The 20,649-nt window shown below is 40.9% G+C and overlaps 2 protein-coding genes across 2 annotated transcripts in view; one reads left to right on the top strand and one right to left on the bottom strand.

Moving 5' to 3' along the window:
- Positions 1 to 616, top strand: part of RIMBP2 (RIMS binding protein 2) — a 221,928-nt gene extending 221,312 nt beyond the window's left edge. The window contains exon 21 of the mRNA XM_060120952.1: positions 449 to 616. Coding sequence (XP_059976935.1) covers positions 449 to 457 — 9 coding nt within the window. The 3' untranslated portion in view covers positions 458 to 616. The remainder of the gene's footprint in view (positions 1 to 448) is intronic.
- PIWIL1 (piwi like RNA-mediated gene silencing 1) overlaps positions 1 to 18,221 on the bottom strand; it is a 28,424-nt gene extending 10,203 nt beyond the window's left edge. Inside the window, exons 1-13 of the mRNA XM_060120954.1 lie at positions 18,144 to 18,221; positions 17,685 to 17,796; positions 11,086 to 11,211; positions 10,378 to 10,592; positions 9,874 to 9,995; positions 8,729 to 8,809; positions 7,881 to 8,078; positions 7,329 to 7,440; positions 3,431 to 3,557; positions 3,092 to 3,209; positions 2,459 to 2,573; positions 1,151 to 1,338; positions 715 to 787 (exon numbers count right to left, since the gene is read on the bottom strand). Coding sequence (XP_059976937.1) covers positions 715 to 787; positions 1,151 to 1,338; positions 2,459 to 2,573; positions 3,092 to 3,209; positions 3,431 to 3,557; positions 7,329 to 7,440; positions 7,881 to 8,078; positions 8,729 to 8,809; positions 9,874 to 9,995; positions 10,378 to 10,592; positions 11,086 to 11,211; positions 17,685 to 17,796; positions 18,144 to 18,221 — 1,665 coding nt within the window. The remainder of the gene's footprint in view (positions 1 to 714; positions 788 to 1,150; positions 1,339 to 2,458; positions 2,574 to 3,091; positions 3,210 to 3,430; positions 3,558 to 7,328; positions 7,441 to 7,880; positions 8,079 to 8,728; positions 8,810 to 9,873; positions 9,996 to 10,377; positions 10,593 to 11,085; positions 11,212 to 17,684; positions 17,797 to 18,143) is intronic.
- Between the last annotated feature and the right edge of the window lie 2,428 nt (positions 18,222 to 20,649).

Raw genomic sequence — 20,649 nt, 5'->3', positions numbered from 1 at the left:
AAAACAGCTGGAAAATCAACCAACCAACCAACCAACCAAGCCACCCACACCTGCCCAAATTCTGAGGATTCAAGTTTAAGTTTTGGAGCTGAATCCAGCTCTTTAACTCATTGCTGTCTTCTCCAATTTATATTCTCAGATTCTTATCTTTCTTTCCATGGCCCCCAATAAAATCACTTTCCTACCCTAGGTGTCTCTATTATTCCAGACAACCTGATAGCAATTTGCCTGTGGCGTTTAAGTATGAGATAAAGGACTAAAAGGAATCCATTAGAAGAAGCCAATTCATTTCTTGGGTTTAAAGTAACACAGATATGCTGTTTATCATTAAATTTGTCTTTGCAACCTCATTCATTATACTTAAGTGTAACCACAGATACCCTAACTATACTGTGTGTGCTGAACAGCTAGGTACTGTTTTTCACTCTTGTGCCTTTTCTCCCCCCAGATTTTCTAGAATAATTGAAGCGTCTGAGTCCCGGTAAATTCCAGATGGCTTTGCTGTTCTCCACCCCCTGCTCACTGTTCACAGTGCACAACAACAGCTCCTAGGCGCACAGGTAGAGCCGCATTAACTCAGCCATCTTAGGTCAAGCACGTATTTCCTGACCGGGTTGGGAACCTAATTATCACATTTACAACAACGGACTCAAGTTCTAAGACTTACAACAACTGATGCCAGGTCAACTGCCTCCACATCACGTAGCTACTTACTATCTGGGTGTCTGACGTGACCTTCTGCTGTAAGACTCTCAAATAGGCCTCAGTTCTATCGTCCACTTCAATCCTGGAATGGAAATACGCGATCAACATTCAGAAAAAGACAAAAACCGTACTGTGTGGTAAAGGTTCCTACAGATCATAACACACAAAACACTTCTGTATAAAACGTGAAATAAAACACCAGGCGCAGCGTGCAGTCAAAAGGCTGCTTCTAACTCGCAGCAGCGCGAGTCTGAGCGACAGTCCGGCCCAACGTCCCCCCACCCTCAGTGACTCAGGCACAGCTCTGCATCCACCTTACAGGGAGCTGTATCAGGCCTCTAAGATCACCTCATGTCTCTGATAGCTTTAGTAACAGCTTGAGTTCCCACACCCTCCAAATGACTGCTAATCAATTTTCAGAGTAGAAATGACTTGATAAACTTACATTACTGCTTTTTTCATTTGTATGCCCATGGCTGGTGTAACTTTAAATAGATTTTGTATCAACGCATTGGCTGCTTCATAATTTCTTCGAGTATAGATCAATAGCCAGTTATCTAGTGGCTTAACACTAATTAATGGTGCACCTCTTGTTTCCTTTGACCAATCTGCAAACTGTGGACTGTAATCAAACTAGAAGAAAGTTCAGAGACACTGTAAACTCCATTGTAAGTTCTCGGTGATAAAGCCAGAAAGTCTTCAATAGTTCTACCATGGCATATTCTAAACCTCAGAGTACTACTCTTAAATTTGAACTGCAGTGACAGACGAAATGCCCTTAGTGAGGGGAAAAAAGATACAAAACTGTACTCAAAGGGTTATGCCAATTCTATTTAAGATACATTCATATTAACGGCTGCCACTCAAGTGCCCACCTGCCTGCACCAACTACTCTAAGTATCTCAAGCTGCGGTCTTCTCAACCTTTCTACACTCTTACAAGGATAAGTGTTATTTCCCTCACGATAAAGATATTAAAAAATGAGGCCTTATAAGCTAAGCAACCTTATGACTGAGGTGTCGGATACCGAAAGCATGCTGTGAAAACATCTGACGGCAAGGCAGAAAGCTCACAGACTCAAAGCACAGTGACCCTAGAAATACTGACCATAGAGGAAAAAACCCAGTGCTTTTTACATGTCCTACTCACCTCCGCAACACCCCTTATACAGGAATATATATTAACTACAAAGGGTAATAAAAACAATTGCAATTAAAGTATTAAGCTACATGATTAGGTTGTTATTCAGAGAACATTTAGAAGACAGAAGAGCACAGCTTTTTACAATTTGGGTACTTGTAGTGCTTCAGTTACACCAAAACATATTTTTTGAATACTTGCCTTCCTTTTCTGAAGACAGAATATAAAAGCCATCACAATATTTAATATAGATCCCTAACAAACAAGCGGTCCATGCAAAAATGAAGCCAAATAAATTGGGAGCTTTCCCTGTAAAAAGATCACTTTAGTGGCAGACGAAATACCAACCCATTCAGATACTTAGACTTCTACTGTACCTTAATTTAAGTAACTTAGCTCATTCTAAAAAATTAAGCCACCTTTTAGCTAAGCCTCACGGACGGCCTGAGGACCAAGCTGCAGGCTTCGCCCCCTCTGTGCTCACGTCAGTGGACCGTGGAGGTGCGGGGGAGGAGAGGGCTGCCCTGGCATGAACTAGGGTGTGCACTCCTGCTCGCTCTGCTGGGAGTCTAACCCAAATCTGATGGACGGACAACGTTAAGAACTGCCTTACTGTTCTTCCACCCTGATGGATCTTCTCTGCTTGCAGAATTCTTCCTGAGAAGGTCAGTAAGCTGGAGTCGAAGCTCAGACCCCAGTCTCGAAGCTCCCTCTGCACGTTATCATCTCTGTGAATTTAACATATTTACATATGCCTCTAAGTGTAAAGAGAGAGAAGGAAAACTAGCGCACACATGCAAACAGAGACCCGCTGCAACCTACAACAGATTTCTCTCAGGACTAAAACCCCGCCGAGAATGCTAGGAAACCTAGACGTACAACCTATTTTTCTCTCCTCCCAGCTATGTTTCCCTTCATGATATCCTTTCATTTAAAATTCCTGATGCCCAAACTATCTCCTCCTCAAAGTAAACAAAATGTTATAACAAAGAGAAAAACATAGACTTGTCCCAAACAATTTTGCTTTCTCTTCTATTCTTTTTCTAACAGAAGAATTAGAAATACCACAGGCTACAAGGTTTAATTATTCCCTGACAAACAGCAGCCTCACTTAGAAACATGAAGAACCCACCCTGAATACTGCAAATACAGAGCGAAACAAAGTTACCTTCTGTCACTCCTCCAAACCCCCGTAAAATAAAGAACTGAACTGAAGCCACATCCCAGTGGAGCAGAGATGACTTACTTATGAATGTAATCAATCAGTCTTCCTACTTCACGCTGCCTTTGTTCTGGAGTTAGTCTTGTATGAACAGCCAAGTCTTTCATCACATTAAAATCATTACGCATTTTATCAGTTAGACCTTTAAACAAAATGTTTAAAGGGATACGGTTAAAGAAACAAGAATCGTGTCTAAGTATCTGGAGTGTCAGGTGGTGGTGAGTGAAAGAATTCTGAGGAGACAAAGCAGCTTTAAGGGCTTTTGAGGGGACGGAGGGTGTGAAGGAATGTTTAGTGACTTCTAGAACAGACGGGGAAAATAAGCTTTGTGGTTTCATTCCAGTAAAGAAAAGTCAGCAGTACCTGTGAGGTAGCAGAGCTCAGGGATAAGCAACGCAGGGCCTGGTGACGTGCCTCCGGGGCCTCTCCTTCTCTTCGGCTGACTGACCAAAACTGGTTGCTTCAAGTCGGTGATTTCTTGGTTATATTGCTATTCAAGGGAAGAAAGTATCACTGTTCACAGTAAATGCCTTTAGTCACACATCATTTTGTAATGGACGATAAAAGTTTTTTTTTTTAATTAAGAACTGATGCCAACAGCAAGGCTAGTATCAGTTTCCAAGTATAAAAATTGTCTTTTTAATCCTACTAAACCCGGTTGTGATTTATATGCTCTGCTGAGTACCTCATCTTTTCTCCTAAAAACTTAGATGGTCAAGGACAGTAAGGCTCTAAGTTTTGACTTTCAGTCACAGTTCTATTTACTTCATGTTTTGACTTCTTGGTTTAGAAACAGCAGTCTGTGTAACTCCAAGTCTTCACCACAGTGTAATTCCTCTAAAACTACTCTTATTATAGCGAGGACTAGCTTGTGAAAGTCACCTCACTATAAGAATAAATGGTGGAAGGAGGGGGTTTGCACGCTACGGGACATTTTTAATTAGGGAAAGTTTCTCCTTTGAAGCTGAACTTCCATTTAGTGCTATTAAGATTCCCCACATGTAATCACTATCTAGGGTAAGTTTTTACAACCCGTAAAGAGACCAAAAATGTTGACGCTTAGAGTCTAACAAACGTGCGAGACCAGCTCTCCCGCCTCCAGTTCAGCTCTGCAATTCGAGACCGCGGAGACTTCTCACAAGTTATCTTCCCTAGAGCTCCTGGCCCTGTGTCTTAAAGACCCTGTTTCCATCATCTCTTGTATCCTCCCCTACCATCTTTTACTAACCTGGTTAATTTAGTTCTAACTTTTTATCTTTAAAACAACCACATCTCCACTAAGCATACAGGACAGTAATACCATCATGGCCATTTCATGAGTCCCAGTCTCTCAAGAGACTACGGTACCTGACCGTTCCTTATTCCTATCGTACAGTCAAGGTCCTGGCCATCTATCATCATGAATTAAGAGACCATGAATTCTAGCTTGTCACTGACTTTGTCCTACATTCAACTCTTTACCAACCACCCACAGAAACGCTTTCATTTCAGACAAGAAAATTCCAAGTAGAACATGCATATCTGACCTCTGCTCCACTTATCTATACTACTTATTTATCGCACTACTTTATTACGGGTCTATTAACAGTCACCCTGCTTACACGTCATTCACTTGGGTACATACACAGGTAGAAACGTGGTAGTAACTTCAAAGCATTCCTATTCTCTGCTTCACCAAAGGGCTTTCAATGCAGTTCTTAATTACAGAGCTGTGGGATTTCCCGCCAGTTCTTTTAACATTTTCCCCTACGTATGAAAAACCAGCACTTTCATTTGTTCAATACTACTGTTAAACCTTTTCTTTTTAAAAGTGATGGACCATGGTCTTCCCTTCCAAAGGCCCTTCTCTCCCACTGAGTGCTTCCTAGACATTATCTTCAATACACAAGAACTAAGCCATCACTTACTACTCAAACTCCATTTCTGCTAGGAAGTTCTAAGAATACCTTGATTCTTTCAAATATTTCAAGCCCACCCCTTTGGATTAATTAGATCTACTAGACACCTTTACCCCTGGTTGTGACAGACATCTTCCCTGAGGAAGTTAACCTAAGCTGAGATGTCACCCTAAGAGTCAAGCGTGCAGAGCCAGCGCTGGCAGGCAGAGGGAGCCCCGTGGCTGGATAAGGCGGCTGGGCAAGTGACAAGATGAGGACACATAGCGGCTACATCATTCAGGGTTTCACCGGATAAGGAAAAATGTGCTTCCTAACAAGACACAGGAGCAACAGGAAGCCACTTAATTACTTTGGGTAGAAAGTGTAACATCAGATTTGTATGAGTTTTGAAATGGATCAGAAGTATAAGAAATAAAAACTACGAGACCAGCTGAGTGAGAGAGAGAAATGGGGCCTAGACAGGAGGTGGCAGTCACTTAGAAAAGGAGGAAAACGAAGGTACTTCAGATAAGCAAGGTAGGGTGATAGGGTCTGACAATTAGTTATACAAGGTAAGTTATACAAAGCATGGTGATCTGAGGTTTGAATTATCCATCATTCACCTGTTCATGCAAATACCTGAGTGCCTACTTAGGCACTGGGGCGTATATAAACTATAAAGTCCCTGACTTGGTGGAAGTGGTGTTCCCTGCTCTGATGAAGAGCGCCGCACAGGGCCAGGTTAGGGGGATATCACATGTTCAGTGCTGGTCACAGGTAAGGCATCTCTGAGACATCCAAGTATTCGGAACAAGTAGGTTGAGGCACGCCTAGGGCTAGAGATAGAAGCCTGAGAATTGTTAACACGTCATATGTGAAGTCTTCACATAGACTGGAGATCACCTGGAGAGTATAAATGTACAGTAACTGGGGAGCTGACGCAGAACCTTTAAGTATGCCAGCATTTAGAAGGTCCCTTAAGGGAGAATAAGCAGGCATGTGAGATTCAATACTGGTCAGAGGAGGGGAGAATCTTCCCTGACTTCGCTTCAGGTTTAAATCAAACTTTCAACTGTGTCCTCTTTATATCTGCTGTTGGTATATACCAATTATTCCCATCTCTGATCATGATTATTAAAATGAACTACAGAAAAATGCCAAAATTCATTTCTCATAGAAACCTCTGACACCCAGAAGAATCTAGGTCAAACATGGTTGGATTCCTCAAGGAGTTTTCAGAGGCTGAAAACAGCAGTAGGGAAATCAAGCTGAAATGACCCTTGGCCTGTTTTCATTTTGCCCAGAGTAAGACCAGTTCTTAATGGGACTTCTCAGAGAATCCTTTTCCTCCAGAGTGGTATCTGATCTTCTCACTCACAGGAGAGCAGCTGAAGATCAGGCAACAGTAGATATTCAGGAAAAAGACATTTCAAAGGTCACTAGTCGGATGTGTACTTTTGACACAAAATATAAACACATAATAGTTCATTTACTCCACTTTTTAGAAAAAGGAAATAATCTAGAGAAAGTAGGAAAAAATGAAATAAATTTTAGCCCTTCAAAGACAGGTTTTAAGATTTTAATTAATGTGTTTTCTTTAAATACTTTTCCTGCACGTTTAACAGAGCACATCAAATGGGATGAGACCTTCTAAGGATATAGGGGCAGATCTGCTTCTCTCTGAACGCTACAGCAATGTTCCGATGCCTTCCTGGAGAAACATTTTATTCTCTTCTAGTCAGTGGCTGCTCTTTCTTGCTATTTGTCTCTCGTGTCTTTGTCAGTTTAGTGATCACTGTGCCAAACAGCTAGAATCATCTTTATAAAACTGGGGCTGGGGGCCACCCAATAACCTGATCTAGCCCACATGAGACAAGTCTGTCTCACTCTGTCAGCATGTAAAACAAAAGTAAGAGTTAACCCATCTGCAGATTTATCACAACGGATGCTAAGGGTTCAAAGATCTCTAGCCCACGCCGCCAGATGAAGTTTAAAAGAAGTGCTGGCTACAGAGTAAGAGACAGTATATGCTAAACTGTTAACTTGCACTGTTTTCCTACTGGTCCTCCACGTGCTGAAGTTCAAATGTAACCTTGTATTCTACTGCAGAAAAGGAACCAGGACCGGGCACAGCTCATTTGCTAATGAGCTAACTATGCCGTGACCGCCTTAATAACATTTATAGACAGCTTCAAAAGCAACGTGTTCCATATGCACACCTGTTAGAAAATTCTACTGAAGATGCTTCAGATTTCTCCTAAGGTCTCAGCCCTTCCCAGTACGAAGATAAGAGTGCACAGTAGCACCTCACCTTCCTGTAGCGATTTCTCCTAAGGTCTCAGCCCTTCCCAGTACGAAGATAAGAGTGCACAGGAGCACCTTACCTTCCTGTAGTACTCTAAGAAGCTGACTTCAGAGCCGTCGGCTTTCCTGAAGGTGCTCTTTGGATTCTGGTCCCAGTCAATATCGTCTATTCTGTATGTTTTATTGTTATACCTATGGAGTTGAGATTTTATTGGTATTTGATTAAAATATGTAGAAATGTTATTAAAAAGAGGGGCTAGACACTATGTACTCTCTAAAAAATAAAATTTCAAGTCATTTGGTAATATACAATATTATGGAAAGATAAAGGGAAAATAATTTCTTAAAGACTATGCTATACACTAGATGGATGGGGAAGTTAACTAAACTATTAGAAAATAAAGTTAAAACTAAAAAGAATAGAAATCATTGGCTATTTCTCCTTTTAAGATGAGTATACTCCCCCAAAACTTTTGCTCTTGAGAAAAAGGTTATAAATATCCCTCCCCTGTTTTTGTGCTATTCCCACCTCTCAACTTAAACCCTACTTTCTCTCCATCTAACATTATAGGACTAGAAAGCCTCAATATCTTCAGACTTGTAAAATTATTTTGCATTATTAAAAGCCTTACTTGGTGAGAACAATTAAACCTATCAGCTCTTTAGCAACTTGTTCTTGAAATTTATGTTCTTCAGTTTGATGAAACAAGTTGAACATGAAATCTAAAACAGTTTCACTTCGAAGGACTTTATGACTGACATCAGTGCAAAGCATGATGTTATTTTCATACTGAAGAATAGAAGTAGTGAAGCCAGGCCAAATCACCAACCTGTCAAAGACGATGAATGCCATGAAGTGACCTCTATGAATATCCAAATGTGTTTTGTATGTATCAAGTTATGGTTTTCACATTTATTAACTGGGTCAATAGTACAAGTCTTTGAGTACATTTACTTAGCTTCAGGTTTTACAGGGTTCCAGATAAAGACTGATCTTTTTAAGATCTTCAACAATGAATGTTTATAATAATATAATAACTTTATAGGTCCATTTTAAATTTAATATACTAACTTTATTAAATTTTATTACTTATATTGATCTAAGACTTGAAAAATCTAATTGAAAGCATCTACATTTATTATAATAAACCTAAAACACTTGAGCTGCAATCCTGATACATTGCAGTAACTTTTGAAGCAATCGTCACTAGCTGATGAATTTTGTTACCTGAGAGCAAATACAAACTTTGTGTTGGATAAGTCTTTATGCTTTTCCCCCATGACAAATAAATATCACATGATTTTTTAAAATCCAAAAATTCTGGGATGTCTCCTTCATTATTTAAGCCAGGTTAAATGTCCACTTAATGTGATGGGTACCACTAGCGGCCAGAGTAAATCTGATCATTTCAAAACAGAGCATCACTATCAAAGTTTGTGATTAAACCTAAGGAACAGAAACTTTCCACTTCATACAAACCTATGATTTGGAATATCAATCGGGTCACTTGGGTTATAATAATTCCGTCCAATCTGCTGCAAATTCATCATCTTTAAAAGCCTAGAATTTGAAAGGTCAGAATAGAGAAATGAATATTGGTAAGTGTCTCTGACACTACAATCACAATGGCATGTTGTTTAGGGCAGGAGTTGGCCAACTATGGCTCATAGGGGGCCACATCCAGCCTACCTGCTGTATGGCCTAGGAACTATTTTTTCTTTTTACATTTTTTTAAAGGTCTGGAAAAAAAATCAAAAGATTAACGATGCATGAATTATGTGAAATTCAAATTTCAGTGTCCATCAGTAAAGCTTTATTGGAACACAGCCATGATCATATATGTCCAATGACTGTTTCTGTGATCCAACAGCAGAGTTGAATAGCTGAGACACAGACCACATGGCCTGCAAAACCTAACATGTTTACTATCTGGTCCTTTGCAAAAAAAAGTTTGCCAACCCATCATTTACAGAAAAATAAATCTTCCATTACATTAATTCAAACAAGTATCCACCAAAATGGGTCAGTGACAAGTTATCTCATGACCAACTTAGGTAAATTACAAATCCAAGAATTACGTCTCACTATGCTCACGCCAAGCTCAGGCTCATCCAGATTGCTTCCCACTCAGCAGGGGGACGGCAGGGGCGGGGGGCCTTCACAGAACTTGTGCCCAACAACTTTGGGTTTGGAAAACACAGCACCCACACTGAAAGCCAATCATGGAGCACGCACTATACGTGTCCTACGACGGAAGAAGTAAATCGGAACGGACCTAAACCCTGTGCTGCTTTCTGAACTGACACCCCCTGTGGGACAGGAGGAATATAAAGTTAAAGTGCTGAGAGAACGCGTGCTCTTAACGTAAGCTCAGATGGGATCTGCAAGATCTAATCCCAACACAAATAGGGAAGTGAAAGACATGACGCTCGCTTAAAGCAAATAAATGAGACTTACACCAGTACACCGCACCTAAAAACGATTAAAACTCAGGGTAACCCAATGATCCTAGCCAACCATTGTAAAATCTAGGTACTAAGTATACAGGTACTTATTGTACATGTCTTTCAACTTCTGATTATGTTTAAGATTTCTTAATACAATGTTTAAAAATGCCAACATACCTCCTGAAAATAATATTATAGAACTGCAAACAAGTTGGTGATGTGGGCGGGAGCTCATTTGTCAAGGTGACAGTTATCCTCACATGCTCTCCATTTCGGGTCTGACTAAAAACTTCGGTAACCTGAAGCCAGAGTGGTGGAAAACCAAACTTTTAATTTTGTTAAAATAGGGCCAATCACATAAGCCTGTTGAATAAGGCAACAGTGAAAACTATGGAAAAGTTTTAGATTAAAAAAAAAAAAGAATGCCTATGAGAAAAGAGTAAGAGAATGGGCGTGAGAAAAGAGCAATCAAGTGCCTTCTTATTACTTGACTGTAATCGTTAAGTCACTCAGGTGGATCTGAGGATGGTATAATAATGCCAAATACACCCATGGGTGTATTACAAGTCCTAAGAGACAGGAGACCACTGGGGTTTCTCTAAAGCTACCCCAGACTGTGGCAGTTTAGCTTTGAGGTAGAACTCCCCATCTCCCTCTCCCCAACCCGACAACTGAAATAACCTTGTGCTGTAGTCTTTTAGGTAAAAATAATATCGTTCCATCAAAAGCATGACACCTTCCAATTAAATCTTCATGTTGAAAAAGAAGAGCTGAGCGGAGTCTTCTGGCTTCCATCAACGGGTTATAGTCAACGTGATACTGATATAAGGCCCATTGGGGACGGGATGTCAATCGAAAATGGTTAGTGCTCAGCCTTACTATAGTACCTGAAGAACCTGTAAAAGTCAGTCACATTCAATTAATGAAATAGCAAGTTTATTCCTCCTTGAAATCTTCACTGCCATGACAAGGCAGACACAGTTCTGTAAGCAAGGGGTTAAAAGCAGCAGACAACACAAAAGTCCTCAGACATCTGACGCTGGAGACTGTTCCACTTAGGTAAATTACTAAAAGCATCCATTTAGAAATAAATCCTCCCTAGACTGAGTAATTTACAACCGAACCAATGAAATCTCTTTACAGCAAAGAGCTTTAAAAGAAAAAAGTGATCTATGTAATAAAACAACATTTCAGTGCAGCTAACGACATCTATAACCTATTTCAAAACCAAAAGGGAGAGAGGAAAATGCAAAAGCCATCCATGCAAAATCCTTGACCAAATGTGCTCCTTCACCCTAGTAATGCATCGTACAAATAAATACCGAAATTAAAGTGCCTCAATTCACTGTCCTGTGCACTTGAAAACTGTCCTCTTAGTAATTAACCTACCTGTTTTTGATTCTTTAACATGATCTAGGTTCTGTCTTGTATTCACACCAAGATCATGAAAGTCTCTACGACGACCTCCTCTGTCTGCTAATGATAACTCGTGAAATCCAGCAGATATCTGGAGTTCTTAAAAAAAAAAAGGAAAAAAAGAAAAAAATTATACATCTAAGTAATATGCAGCATGAAATAAAGCATGACGATTCCCAAAGTACTCTACTACCTGAAACCCAAAGGCTCCTGAGGTGCTAAAGATAGAGTATAACAATCCCATCAGAATGTTTCAGGTAACTGCCAGCCAAAGGAGAGAACAACTTCTCAGCCATAACCTCTTCCGTGAAGCCCTTCTTGTCACTGCCCTAGGCAAACTCAGCTCCTTCACAAGACATGTATACCTCTACAAGATCAAGACAACTGGAGTGATTCAAGAACTTGGAGCACATGTGTATTGACTGGGTAATTATTTTTCTGTCTCTAGGTCTGATAACCACCTGTGGGCCTTAATATCAGTATTTTTCACAATTTTTATGATGTAATTATAGCTGTAGGAATTGGTAGTTCATATGATTTAAATGTGCAACCTGAATTAGAAAACGTTAAGTCTAAAATGTAATTTCCTCACTAATTTCCCTTACGGACCAGCAGAGCAGATGGGATGGGCCTGTGTATATCCTGTGGTCATGACACACATCTACTGGGATAGGTTAACCATCAGTTCATGCTTACTTGTAAAAGCTGTGGCTAAAATATCCTAAATTATTAAGTCCTTTAATTTGCATGAAATATATTATGAAGTATCTCATATCAATAGTATGATGTGGGCCAAAGAATGAACATGGGCTTTGTAGTCAAGTGTTAAGTTCTAGCTTTTAGTTAATAGGCATGTTATCTTGTGTAGCAGAGACTACTGACTACCCAATAACCAATCTTTCATTCTTATTTTAAAAGTTTATTTGGGGAGTAATACAGCTAAAAGACTAGAATTTCCACCTTCCTTGCAGGTAAGGAGGGCCTAAGAGACTTATGCAGAAATTACTGGATGAAATGTCAGGGAAAGCGCCACAGGGGAGTCAATAGCTGGCTTTTCTGTTGTCCAGGCCCCTAGCTGCCAATCTTGCCTGGAATCTGGATGTGATGGCAGGAGGGAGCTCAAGCAGACATTCTGAACAAAACCTAAGTCTTAATGACGGAGGTCATGGACTTGGGAGGAGAGAACAAAAAGATGAGAGCCCAGTTCTCTTCTGACAACAAATGCCAGAACTAGCCCAGAACTGCCAGCTTCTGGAGAAGTAACACAGCTTAAACAAAACATATGTTAGTTTAACGTGAGCTTCAATTTCTTCACCTGAAAAATTGATTATAATAAATTTTACAGGATGTAGTAAGTTGTAAATGAGAACTCCGTTTATAAGGCGCTTTAAAGGTCCTGCTAAATGTGTTGGTTCTTGTGCCTCATGATTTTCAGGGGCTCTATTTTAAGCCTTTTAATATGCAACTGTTTGTATTTGTCTCCCTTAGTGATCTTTTTATCCCGAAGTCTTTCAGCTTAAGGTATCCATGGATTAATTACACTAGCAAAGGTCAGGTATTGAGTTTCTCTTAAAAAAGTATCAGTTCTGGATGTGAAAACCTGATTGCAAGTTTCTGAGTATAAACAATGATGAAGTTTGCTCCCCTCTCTACATATAGCACCGCTATTATTAACATTTTAGCCAAAACTTGATTAACTGTCAATCTAGAAAGATGACACATTTCAAAATGGATACAACTGGAAACCTTGCTAATTCCCCTTCCAGGCAGCTGCCAGAGCGCTTTACTAAAAACACGGATCCCATCGATCACGCTGCTGTTCCATTCAAGAGTCCTGCAATGGAGCCCTGTCCCCCTTCACAGAGTGAAAAGTCGAGGTCTCAAACAAGGGCTCATTAACGGGCTCTAAAACATAGTAGATACTTGAACATTTACTGTGAGAAGCACTTCTCAGATATGATACTTACAAGACCAGTGAAAGGCGGTAAAGTCAGGCCTTGTATTTGTGACCCTGAGTATCACTTGATCTTCACAGTGGTCCTCAGCTATAAAGATGCAATATATACCTTTTCATAGGTAGGGAACTAAGTTTCACAGAATTAAATTTAAATTCATAAGAACTGTTAAAAAAGTATTAGTGAAGATCAATACAAAGAATGTTTAGATTTAAGTGTTTCCAGAAATTTTATTTGCATTTTAATGCTACAATAATAAGGATATGTTTTTTAAAAAACAGCTTCAGCGCATCCTTTTGCCCAGAGTTTTAATTCAATGAAATTTTGCTCTGTTGAACACTGCTGAACATGTCAAATATTCTAAGTTTCAAAAGAACTGTGAAGAACAAAGCAAGAGGCATCACACTTCCTGATTTCAAGCTATACTATAAAGGTGCAGTAATCAAAACAGTATGATACCGGCACAAAAACAGACACATAGACCAATGGAACAGAATCAAGAGCCCAGAAATAAACCCAGGAATACATGGTCAACTCATATCTGACAAAGGAACCAATAATATTCAATGGAAAAAAAGACAGTCTCTTTGAATTATGGTTTTCTCAGGGTATATGCCCAGGAGTGGGATTGCTGGGTCATATGGTAGTTCTATTTTTAGTTTTTTAAGGAACCTCCATACTTTTCTCCATAGTGTCTATATCAATTTACATTCCCACCAACAGTGCAAGAGGGTTCCCTTTTCTCTACACCAGCATTTACTGTTTGTAGATTTTTTGATGATGACCATTCTGACTGGTGTGAGGGAGGGTGACGCAAGAGGGAGGGGATATGGGGATATGGGGATATATGTATATGTATAGCTGATTCACTTTGTTGCAGAGCAGAAACTAACACAACACTGTAAAGCAATTATACTCCAATAAAGATGTTAAAAGAAAAAGACAGTCTCTTCAATAAATGGTGCTGGGATAATTGGATATTCACATGTAAAAGAATGAAACTGGACCCCTATCTTACACCACTTACAAAAATTAACTTGAAATACATTAAAGACTTAAATGTAAGACCTGAAACCATTAAACTCCTAGAACAAAACAAACAAAACGAAAAGCTCCTTGACAGGGCATCTTGGTAATGATTTTTTTTTTTTTTTTTAAGACATGACACCTAAAGCACAAGCAACAGAATAGTTGATAAACAGGTGGGACTATAAAAAACTTCTGGACAGCAAAAGAAACCGTCAACAAGGTGAAAATACAACCTGCAGAATGGGAAAAATATCTGCAAACTTTACATATGATAAGGGGTTAATATCCAAAATATATGAAGAACTCATACAACTCAATAGCAAAAAACCAAATAAGCCAATTTAAAAAACAGGCAAAAGACCTGAACAGACATTTCTCCAAAGACGACATATGAAAGACTAACAGGCACATGAAAAGATGCTCAACAGCACTAGTCATTAGGGAAATGCAAATTAAACCCACAATGCGCTGTCACCTCACGCCTGTCGGAATGGCCACCATCAAAAGGACAACATAACAAAGGCTGGCGTGGATGAGGAGAAAAGAGAATCCCTGTGCACTGCTGGTGGCATTTTAAATTGGTGCAGCCACTATGGAAAACAGTACGGAGGCTCCTTAAAAAATTAAAAATAGGACCACCATATGATCCAGCAATCCCACTTCTGGAAATATATCCAAAGGAAATGAGAATACTCACTCAAAAAGATATCTGCACCCCCACGTTGGTAGCAGCATTACTGACAATAGCCAGGACATGGAAACAACTTCAGTTGTCCATTGACGGATGAATGGATAAAAGAGTTTGTGGTGCATATATATAATGGATTATTATTCAGGAAATAATAAAAACAGGAAACCCGACCACTTGTGACAACATGGATGGGCCCTGAGGGCATTATCCTAAGTGAAACCAGTCAGACAGAGAAAGACAAATTACTGTATGATCTTGCTTATATGTGGAATCTAAAAACAAACAAACAAAAAACAACCCCAAACCAAACTCATAGAAACAGAGATCAGACTTGTTACCGGAGGCAGAGGAAAGGGAAGGGAGAGTTGGAGGAAAGTGTCTGAAAGTACAAAATTGCAGTTATCAGATAAATAAGTACTAGAGATATAATACACAACATGATGACTATAGCTAACACTGCTGTAATGACATACAGGAAACTTATTATGGGAGTGAATCCAAAGAGTTCTCATACAAGGAGAACATTTTTTCCTCTTTTCTTTTGATGGTATCTTTATCAGAAGGTGGGTGTTAGGTGAACCTAATGTGGTAATCATTTCACAATACATGTAAATCAGACCATCATGCTGTATGCCTTAAACTTAGACAGTGATGTGTGTCAATTATTTCCTCAATAAAACTGGGTAAAAATAATAAAAGCAAGTGACCTAGAGGTGAGTTTTGGAGTCACTGGTTTCAGCACTTGACTCCCACTCTGGATTTATTCTTGTCATTTCTGGCCTCTGAAGATTTTCCAACTCTCTAGCCACATCAGATGAATTTTAAAAAGTTATTTTAAAATTTAGCACATTAAAGGTATTTAGTTGGAGGATGTCTAGCCTGCTATAATGCTGGATACAGAATTCTCACTTGGCTTGTATGTTTAAAACGCATGCAAGTTTCTATTATTAGAAACATTTGTAATTTACTGTGATATATTTATTCTAATAGAACAGATTGTACCCCCCTGTTCACTTTTTGGATGCAATGGGTAATTTAAAAAAGAAAGAACTGAGGCATCTAGACAAAGTGACTGGATAAAACCCTATAAATTTAAGGAGATTAATTCCCATAAAAGAATTGTCATCAGGCACTTTGAAGTCTGAAACATCCTGTAGTACCACAAAAGCAACAGACGTAATTAGATACATAAAGCAACAAATAAAAGGCCCCTTGTCTTCTAATAGATTCTTCAAATGAAGCACTATTAACCACTGATGTATTCTTCCCCAAAATTTTCTATACAGAAAATATATACACACACATAACACGTATTTACTAAAAACACAAAGCTGTTTTACAAGCTGCTTTCATTTCAGTCAAGTTTTTACATTCTTGAAAATGGCTAAATGGTACTCTATTGTTAAAGCACAGTGGGTTTTACCCTTATTGGGTAGGGGTTTCCAGGGTCTGGGTGCACTACCCTGAATGTACTGCTAATAGAAGCGTACTGCTGCTACACATTACAAAACGCCATCCAAACGTTAGCACAATCCCACGGGGAGCACAAATTCCAGTTTCACAGTTGCCAACATTGGCAAAAAGTAAAATGGAGAATAAACAGATGTTTATTCTTTTTAAAAAAATGTTTCAGGGCTTCCCTGGTGGCGCAGTGGTTGAGAGTCCGCCTGCCGATGCAGGGGACACGGGTTCGTGCCCTGGTCCAGGAAGATCCCACATGCCGTGGAGCAGCTGGGCCTGTGAGCCATGGCCGCTGAGCCTGCATGTCCGGAGCCTGTGCTCCGCAACGGGAGAGGCCACAACAGTGAGAGGCCCGCATACCAAAAAAAAAAAAAAAAAAAAAAAAAAAAAAAATGTTTCAGTTTAATTTAAACTTAATGATAAGGCTTAACATTTTACTGGCCTTTGTATTTTCACTGCTTTGCCCTTTCCTTGGTCCACTTGGCCAGCAGCTTGTTAATATCACAGATTCATAAGACTGCTCTGTGTATCAGAGAAATGAGCTCTTCCATCATTTCAGTTAAGTTCCCAGGTTGTCTTCTGACACTGACGTTATTTGTCATAGCTTGATTCACACCACTTCAAGTTCATTTTAGAGTCATTCATGTTTTCTTCTAATTTTATGGATTTCATTGGTTATGACTAAATATTCAGAGTACATGGAAATGTAGTGCAACGCATAACGCAAGGAACCAGGTTTGTTTTCTAGTTTTCCCTTTGCGTCAACACTATTTTATTGCCCATTTCCCACGCCCATCCCAGGGTTTAAAAGCCAATGTGACTATATTAATTCTCCCTATGTCTACATGGGTCTGCTTTTCCTATACCAAAACCAAACTTAGTAACTGTAGCAGAATCTTACACCAAGCATCCAATTAATTAGTTTTCGCAACAATGCAGTGAAAAAGCACAAGTTTTGGAATCAGAACCGGTGTTCTGACTCTACTAGCTGTCACAACTTTGACCTCAGTTTTTGCAACTGAGAAACAGGATGAACAGAACCAACACATGTGAAAATATGTTTTCTAAGTCAAAGTTACAAATGTAAAAGTTGGTACAGCTTTGATGAAGTCACTAAAGATGCCAAGAGAATGTTCTAAAATGATTAATGCATAATAAGCAAATTGTAATCAGTTTAGAATTTGCTTTGGAACAGCCAGTGTGGGGCTCTGGTAGGCTGGAGTTCATTTCCAAGGAGGAAAGCAATCCTGTGGCCCTGCACTCAGGGGCAGGCTGCACGGTTTGCGGGAGATGCGGCTACACTTTCAAGGACTGCTGGGGGTCCTTTCTCCTTATACAGAGCTTTGGTCGCCATGCACATCTAACGCTGCCAGTGCGCACGCGCGCGCGCACACACACACGCATGCACGCACGCAGCCCCTTCACTCTCCCTTCACCTTGTGGCTTGGCTGTCGCTCCTACTGTTCCTCTCTGTCGTCCGCGGCCAACTAACTCCCCCTCGTCTGGTGGCGGCTGCAGTCTAGGCTGAATATAACCAGGCTGCTGACTCTGCAGTTATATGCAAATGAAGAACAGCATTCTTTTCACGTCAAAAGGTTACAGGTATCAGAGGCAATAACTACTCAAACAAGTCCAGGGCATTTAACCAAAACCGATCTAAATTAGTAATCAAATATTTTATCCTCAGAAAAAAATTTCTTCAAGAAGGGTCGCCAACTGAAGGCAAGCCCCAGCTTCCAATATCCACAGGACACAGAACGTCAGCTTCCTGGTTCAGCCCTTATCCCTTCACAGGACACGGTTCTTAACCTCCTTTTTGCCAGTGCAAGCTGATGAAGGATTAAGAACACTGTGTCTAAGACGCCTCCGCAGTTAGGACAGGGGAAAGCACTCACTGCAGCGGCGCCCACGCATTGCACCGCCTCCTGACCACGAGCCCTTCCTCTTGCTCTCGCTCTGGCTCTCCCAGTCATTCTTCTTTTTCTTGAGAGGAAATAATCATGAAGACAATACTCAGTGTTCACTGTTATATCTGAGTGTTTCTACAACGTTACCTTTAAACGGATTTGGTTGAGATTCTAAAATAAGCTCCCGGGTAATCCCATACTTTTCTAACCTCTTAACATACAGTCAAAGGCAATATCCCCACCTTCGATAAACTTAAGTGCTCCTGTGCTAGGTGGTGGCACTGAAGTGGAAGACCTACTACACTATTTCATTTTTCAATTGGATTATTTATTATAAAGAGATTTAGGAGGATAAAACTGTTAAGAGACTGAAGGTGCTGGTGACTAGTTCTTTCTTTCACATCTGGATGTGTAACCTACTATGAAAGAGGGCACCAATGGCAAGTTTTATGCCAGGCTCTTTACATAATTCTTATACATACGTTACTGTATCTTCCAGGATCTTTCCACAATTCCATGTGTAGCTTAATCTTTTCTACCACATCATTTATGTCCCATAATTTCATTCTTGGTGAGGGGCATCCACTTCGTCTCTAAAGAAAATCGACTGAGTCATTCGTCTCTAGACTACTCCTTTACTCCGCCTACCACATCTGATCAACAATTCTCTCCATTTCTTCAACACCCAACACCACCATGTGTAATGAGTGAGTACCTAGTGTGAGCCAGGATCTGTGTCAGGCATCAAATATGTTGTTAGTACTATGTATAGAGGTTCCCCACCCAGTCACCCCCAACCACAGGGCAGAAAGCAGTATCATCAGGTTATCACCAGGAGAGACCTCAGAGCTAGACTGTCTGAACGCTACTCCTTCATGTAAGTGACCTTGAGCAAATCACATAACGCAAAACTCACGTCTTTATTTGTAAAACAGTTGTAACAACCTATACCACACAGGTCAATTGTGCGGCTCAATGAGAACACACACAAAGGCTCAGCTCACAAAATACCTGGCACACCATGAGAATTCCACCCATGTGAGCCCCGGTGGAAAAGGCAGATAAACTACAAATTCTTAAGTCTAACAAAGGAACTAAGAAGCATGTTCTTACAAAGAGGAAAGCAGAAGCTAAGTTACACACTGAAGAGGCCTGTCTGCGATGAAGCTAACACTGGAGGACTAGGAACCGGAAGGTAGGTGGTTCCATTCTTCGGACAAGAGGGGACAACCCGTGACTAAGTGCTGACAGCTCGGCTTGTCTGCAGAAAGGAAAGACGCCTAGTGTGGCTGAAGTGTAATGAGCTTGGATTTGATGTTCAATTCAAGGTGAGACTACTGCAGCTTCCAAACAGGGGCAGATTATGACATTATTTACAGTTGAGATCACTCTGCTTTAAGTCAGGGTATCTTTTTTGTCTGTTTTCTCAGCTTCTGAAAGTTTTTGTTCCACGGCAAGCTTCCTAGAAAGACAAATCTAACGACACTCTCCACTTTGTCTCTTCAAAGACCTCTCTGACTTCCTAGCATGTTCTAAAGGACTAAAAATACATTAGCTCACCGCACTGTAAAAACCAACCCAAGTCAAGCAACTCCCCAAGAAGGTTCCACGATATGACCTGCGGAGGCACCAGCATATTCGATTTTTTCATACCATTATAAAGTATTCCGTATTTGTACTACGTAGACCATGACCGCGGCTATACATACGTAACTTACACGCTGAGCACACTGGCATACATGCCGGTCTCTTACTGGGGGACAGAATCAAAGTCGGAGGCCTCTGCCTTAGACGCTAGCAAACGTGGCTTTCCTCCACTCAGCAGCCATGATAAATTCCACGGTTCACTTTGTCCCCCCGCACATCCTTTGCTGAAGCGCCTCACCCTCCTCTCTAATATGGAAGAACCCAGCTTATCCTTTAAGGACCAAGCTGTGTGCACGCGGATGACACCAACCGCACGGCACGGGAGATCAGCCTCCCCCTCCCTCCCTCCCTCCCACACACTTCAAGAGCTCCTCCACACCTGGCGGCTCATCAGTGCAGCCCCTCGCACCTAAGCCCAGAGCGGGCAACCCAGCAGTGACTGGGTGTGTGTGAAAAACCCAGTAATGAGCTCATCTGCCGCCCCAAGAGCGAGTTCTTTCTAACCAGTGCAGCAGTGTTCTCAAAGCGTGATCCCTGACGGGCAACACCTGGAACGGGATGCCAACGCGAACGGGACGGGGGTCCCACGCCCCGCCCTGAGCCAGAAGCCCGTGCTCAGCAGGCTGCAGGGGCTTCTGATGATCGCTGAGCCCGAGGACCCCGGAGGACGCTACCCACGGCATCAAAGCCGGGACGGGCAGGACCACCCCATGCCACCCGCTGCACAGGTGCGGGACTCAGCTGCGTCCTCCCCACTTCAGCATCCCCCAGGCTGGACCACAAGCTACCCCACCACCTGGAAGTGAGAAACCCAGCTGGTGCTCAAAGGTACCGCACCAGCTACAAA

This window comes from Lagenorhynchus albirostris, chromosome 14 (assembly GCF_949774975.1).
Source record: "Lagenorhynchus albirostris chromosome 14, mLagAlb1.1, whole genome shotgun sequence".
NCBI lineage: Eukaryota > Metazoa > Chordata > Mammalia > Artiodactyla > Delphinidae > Lagenorhynchus > Lagenorhynchus albirostris.
Note: the sequence above shows the minus strand (reverse complement) of the source record. Positions and strands in the feature narration are given on the sequence as shown.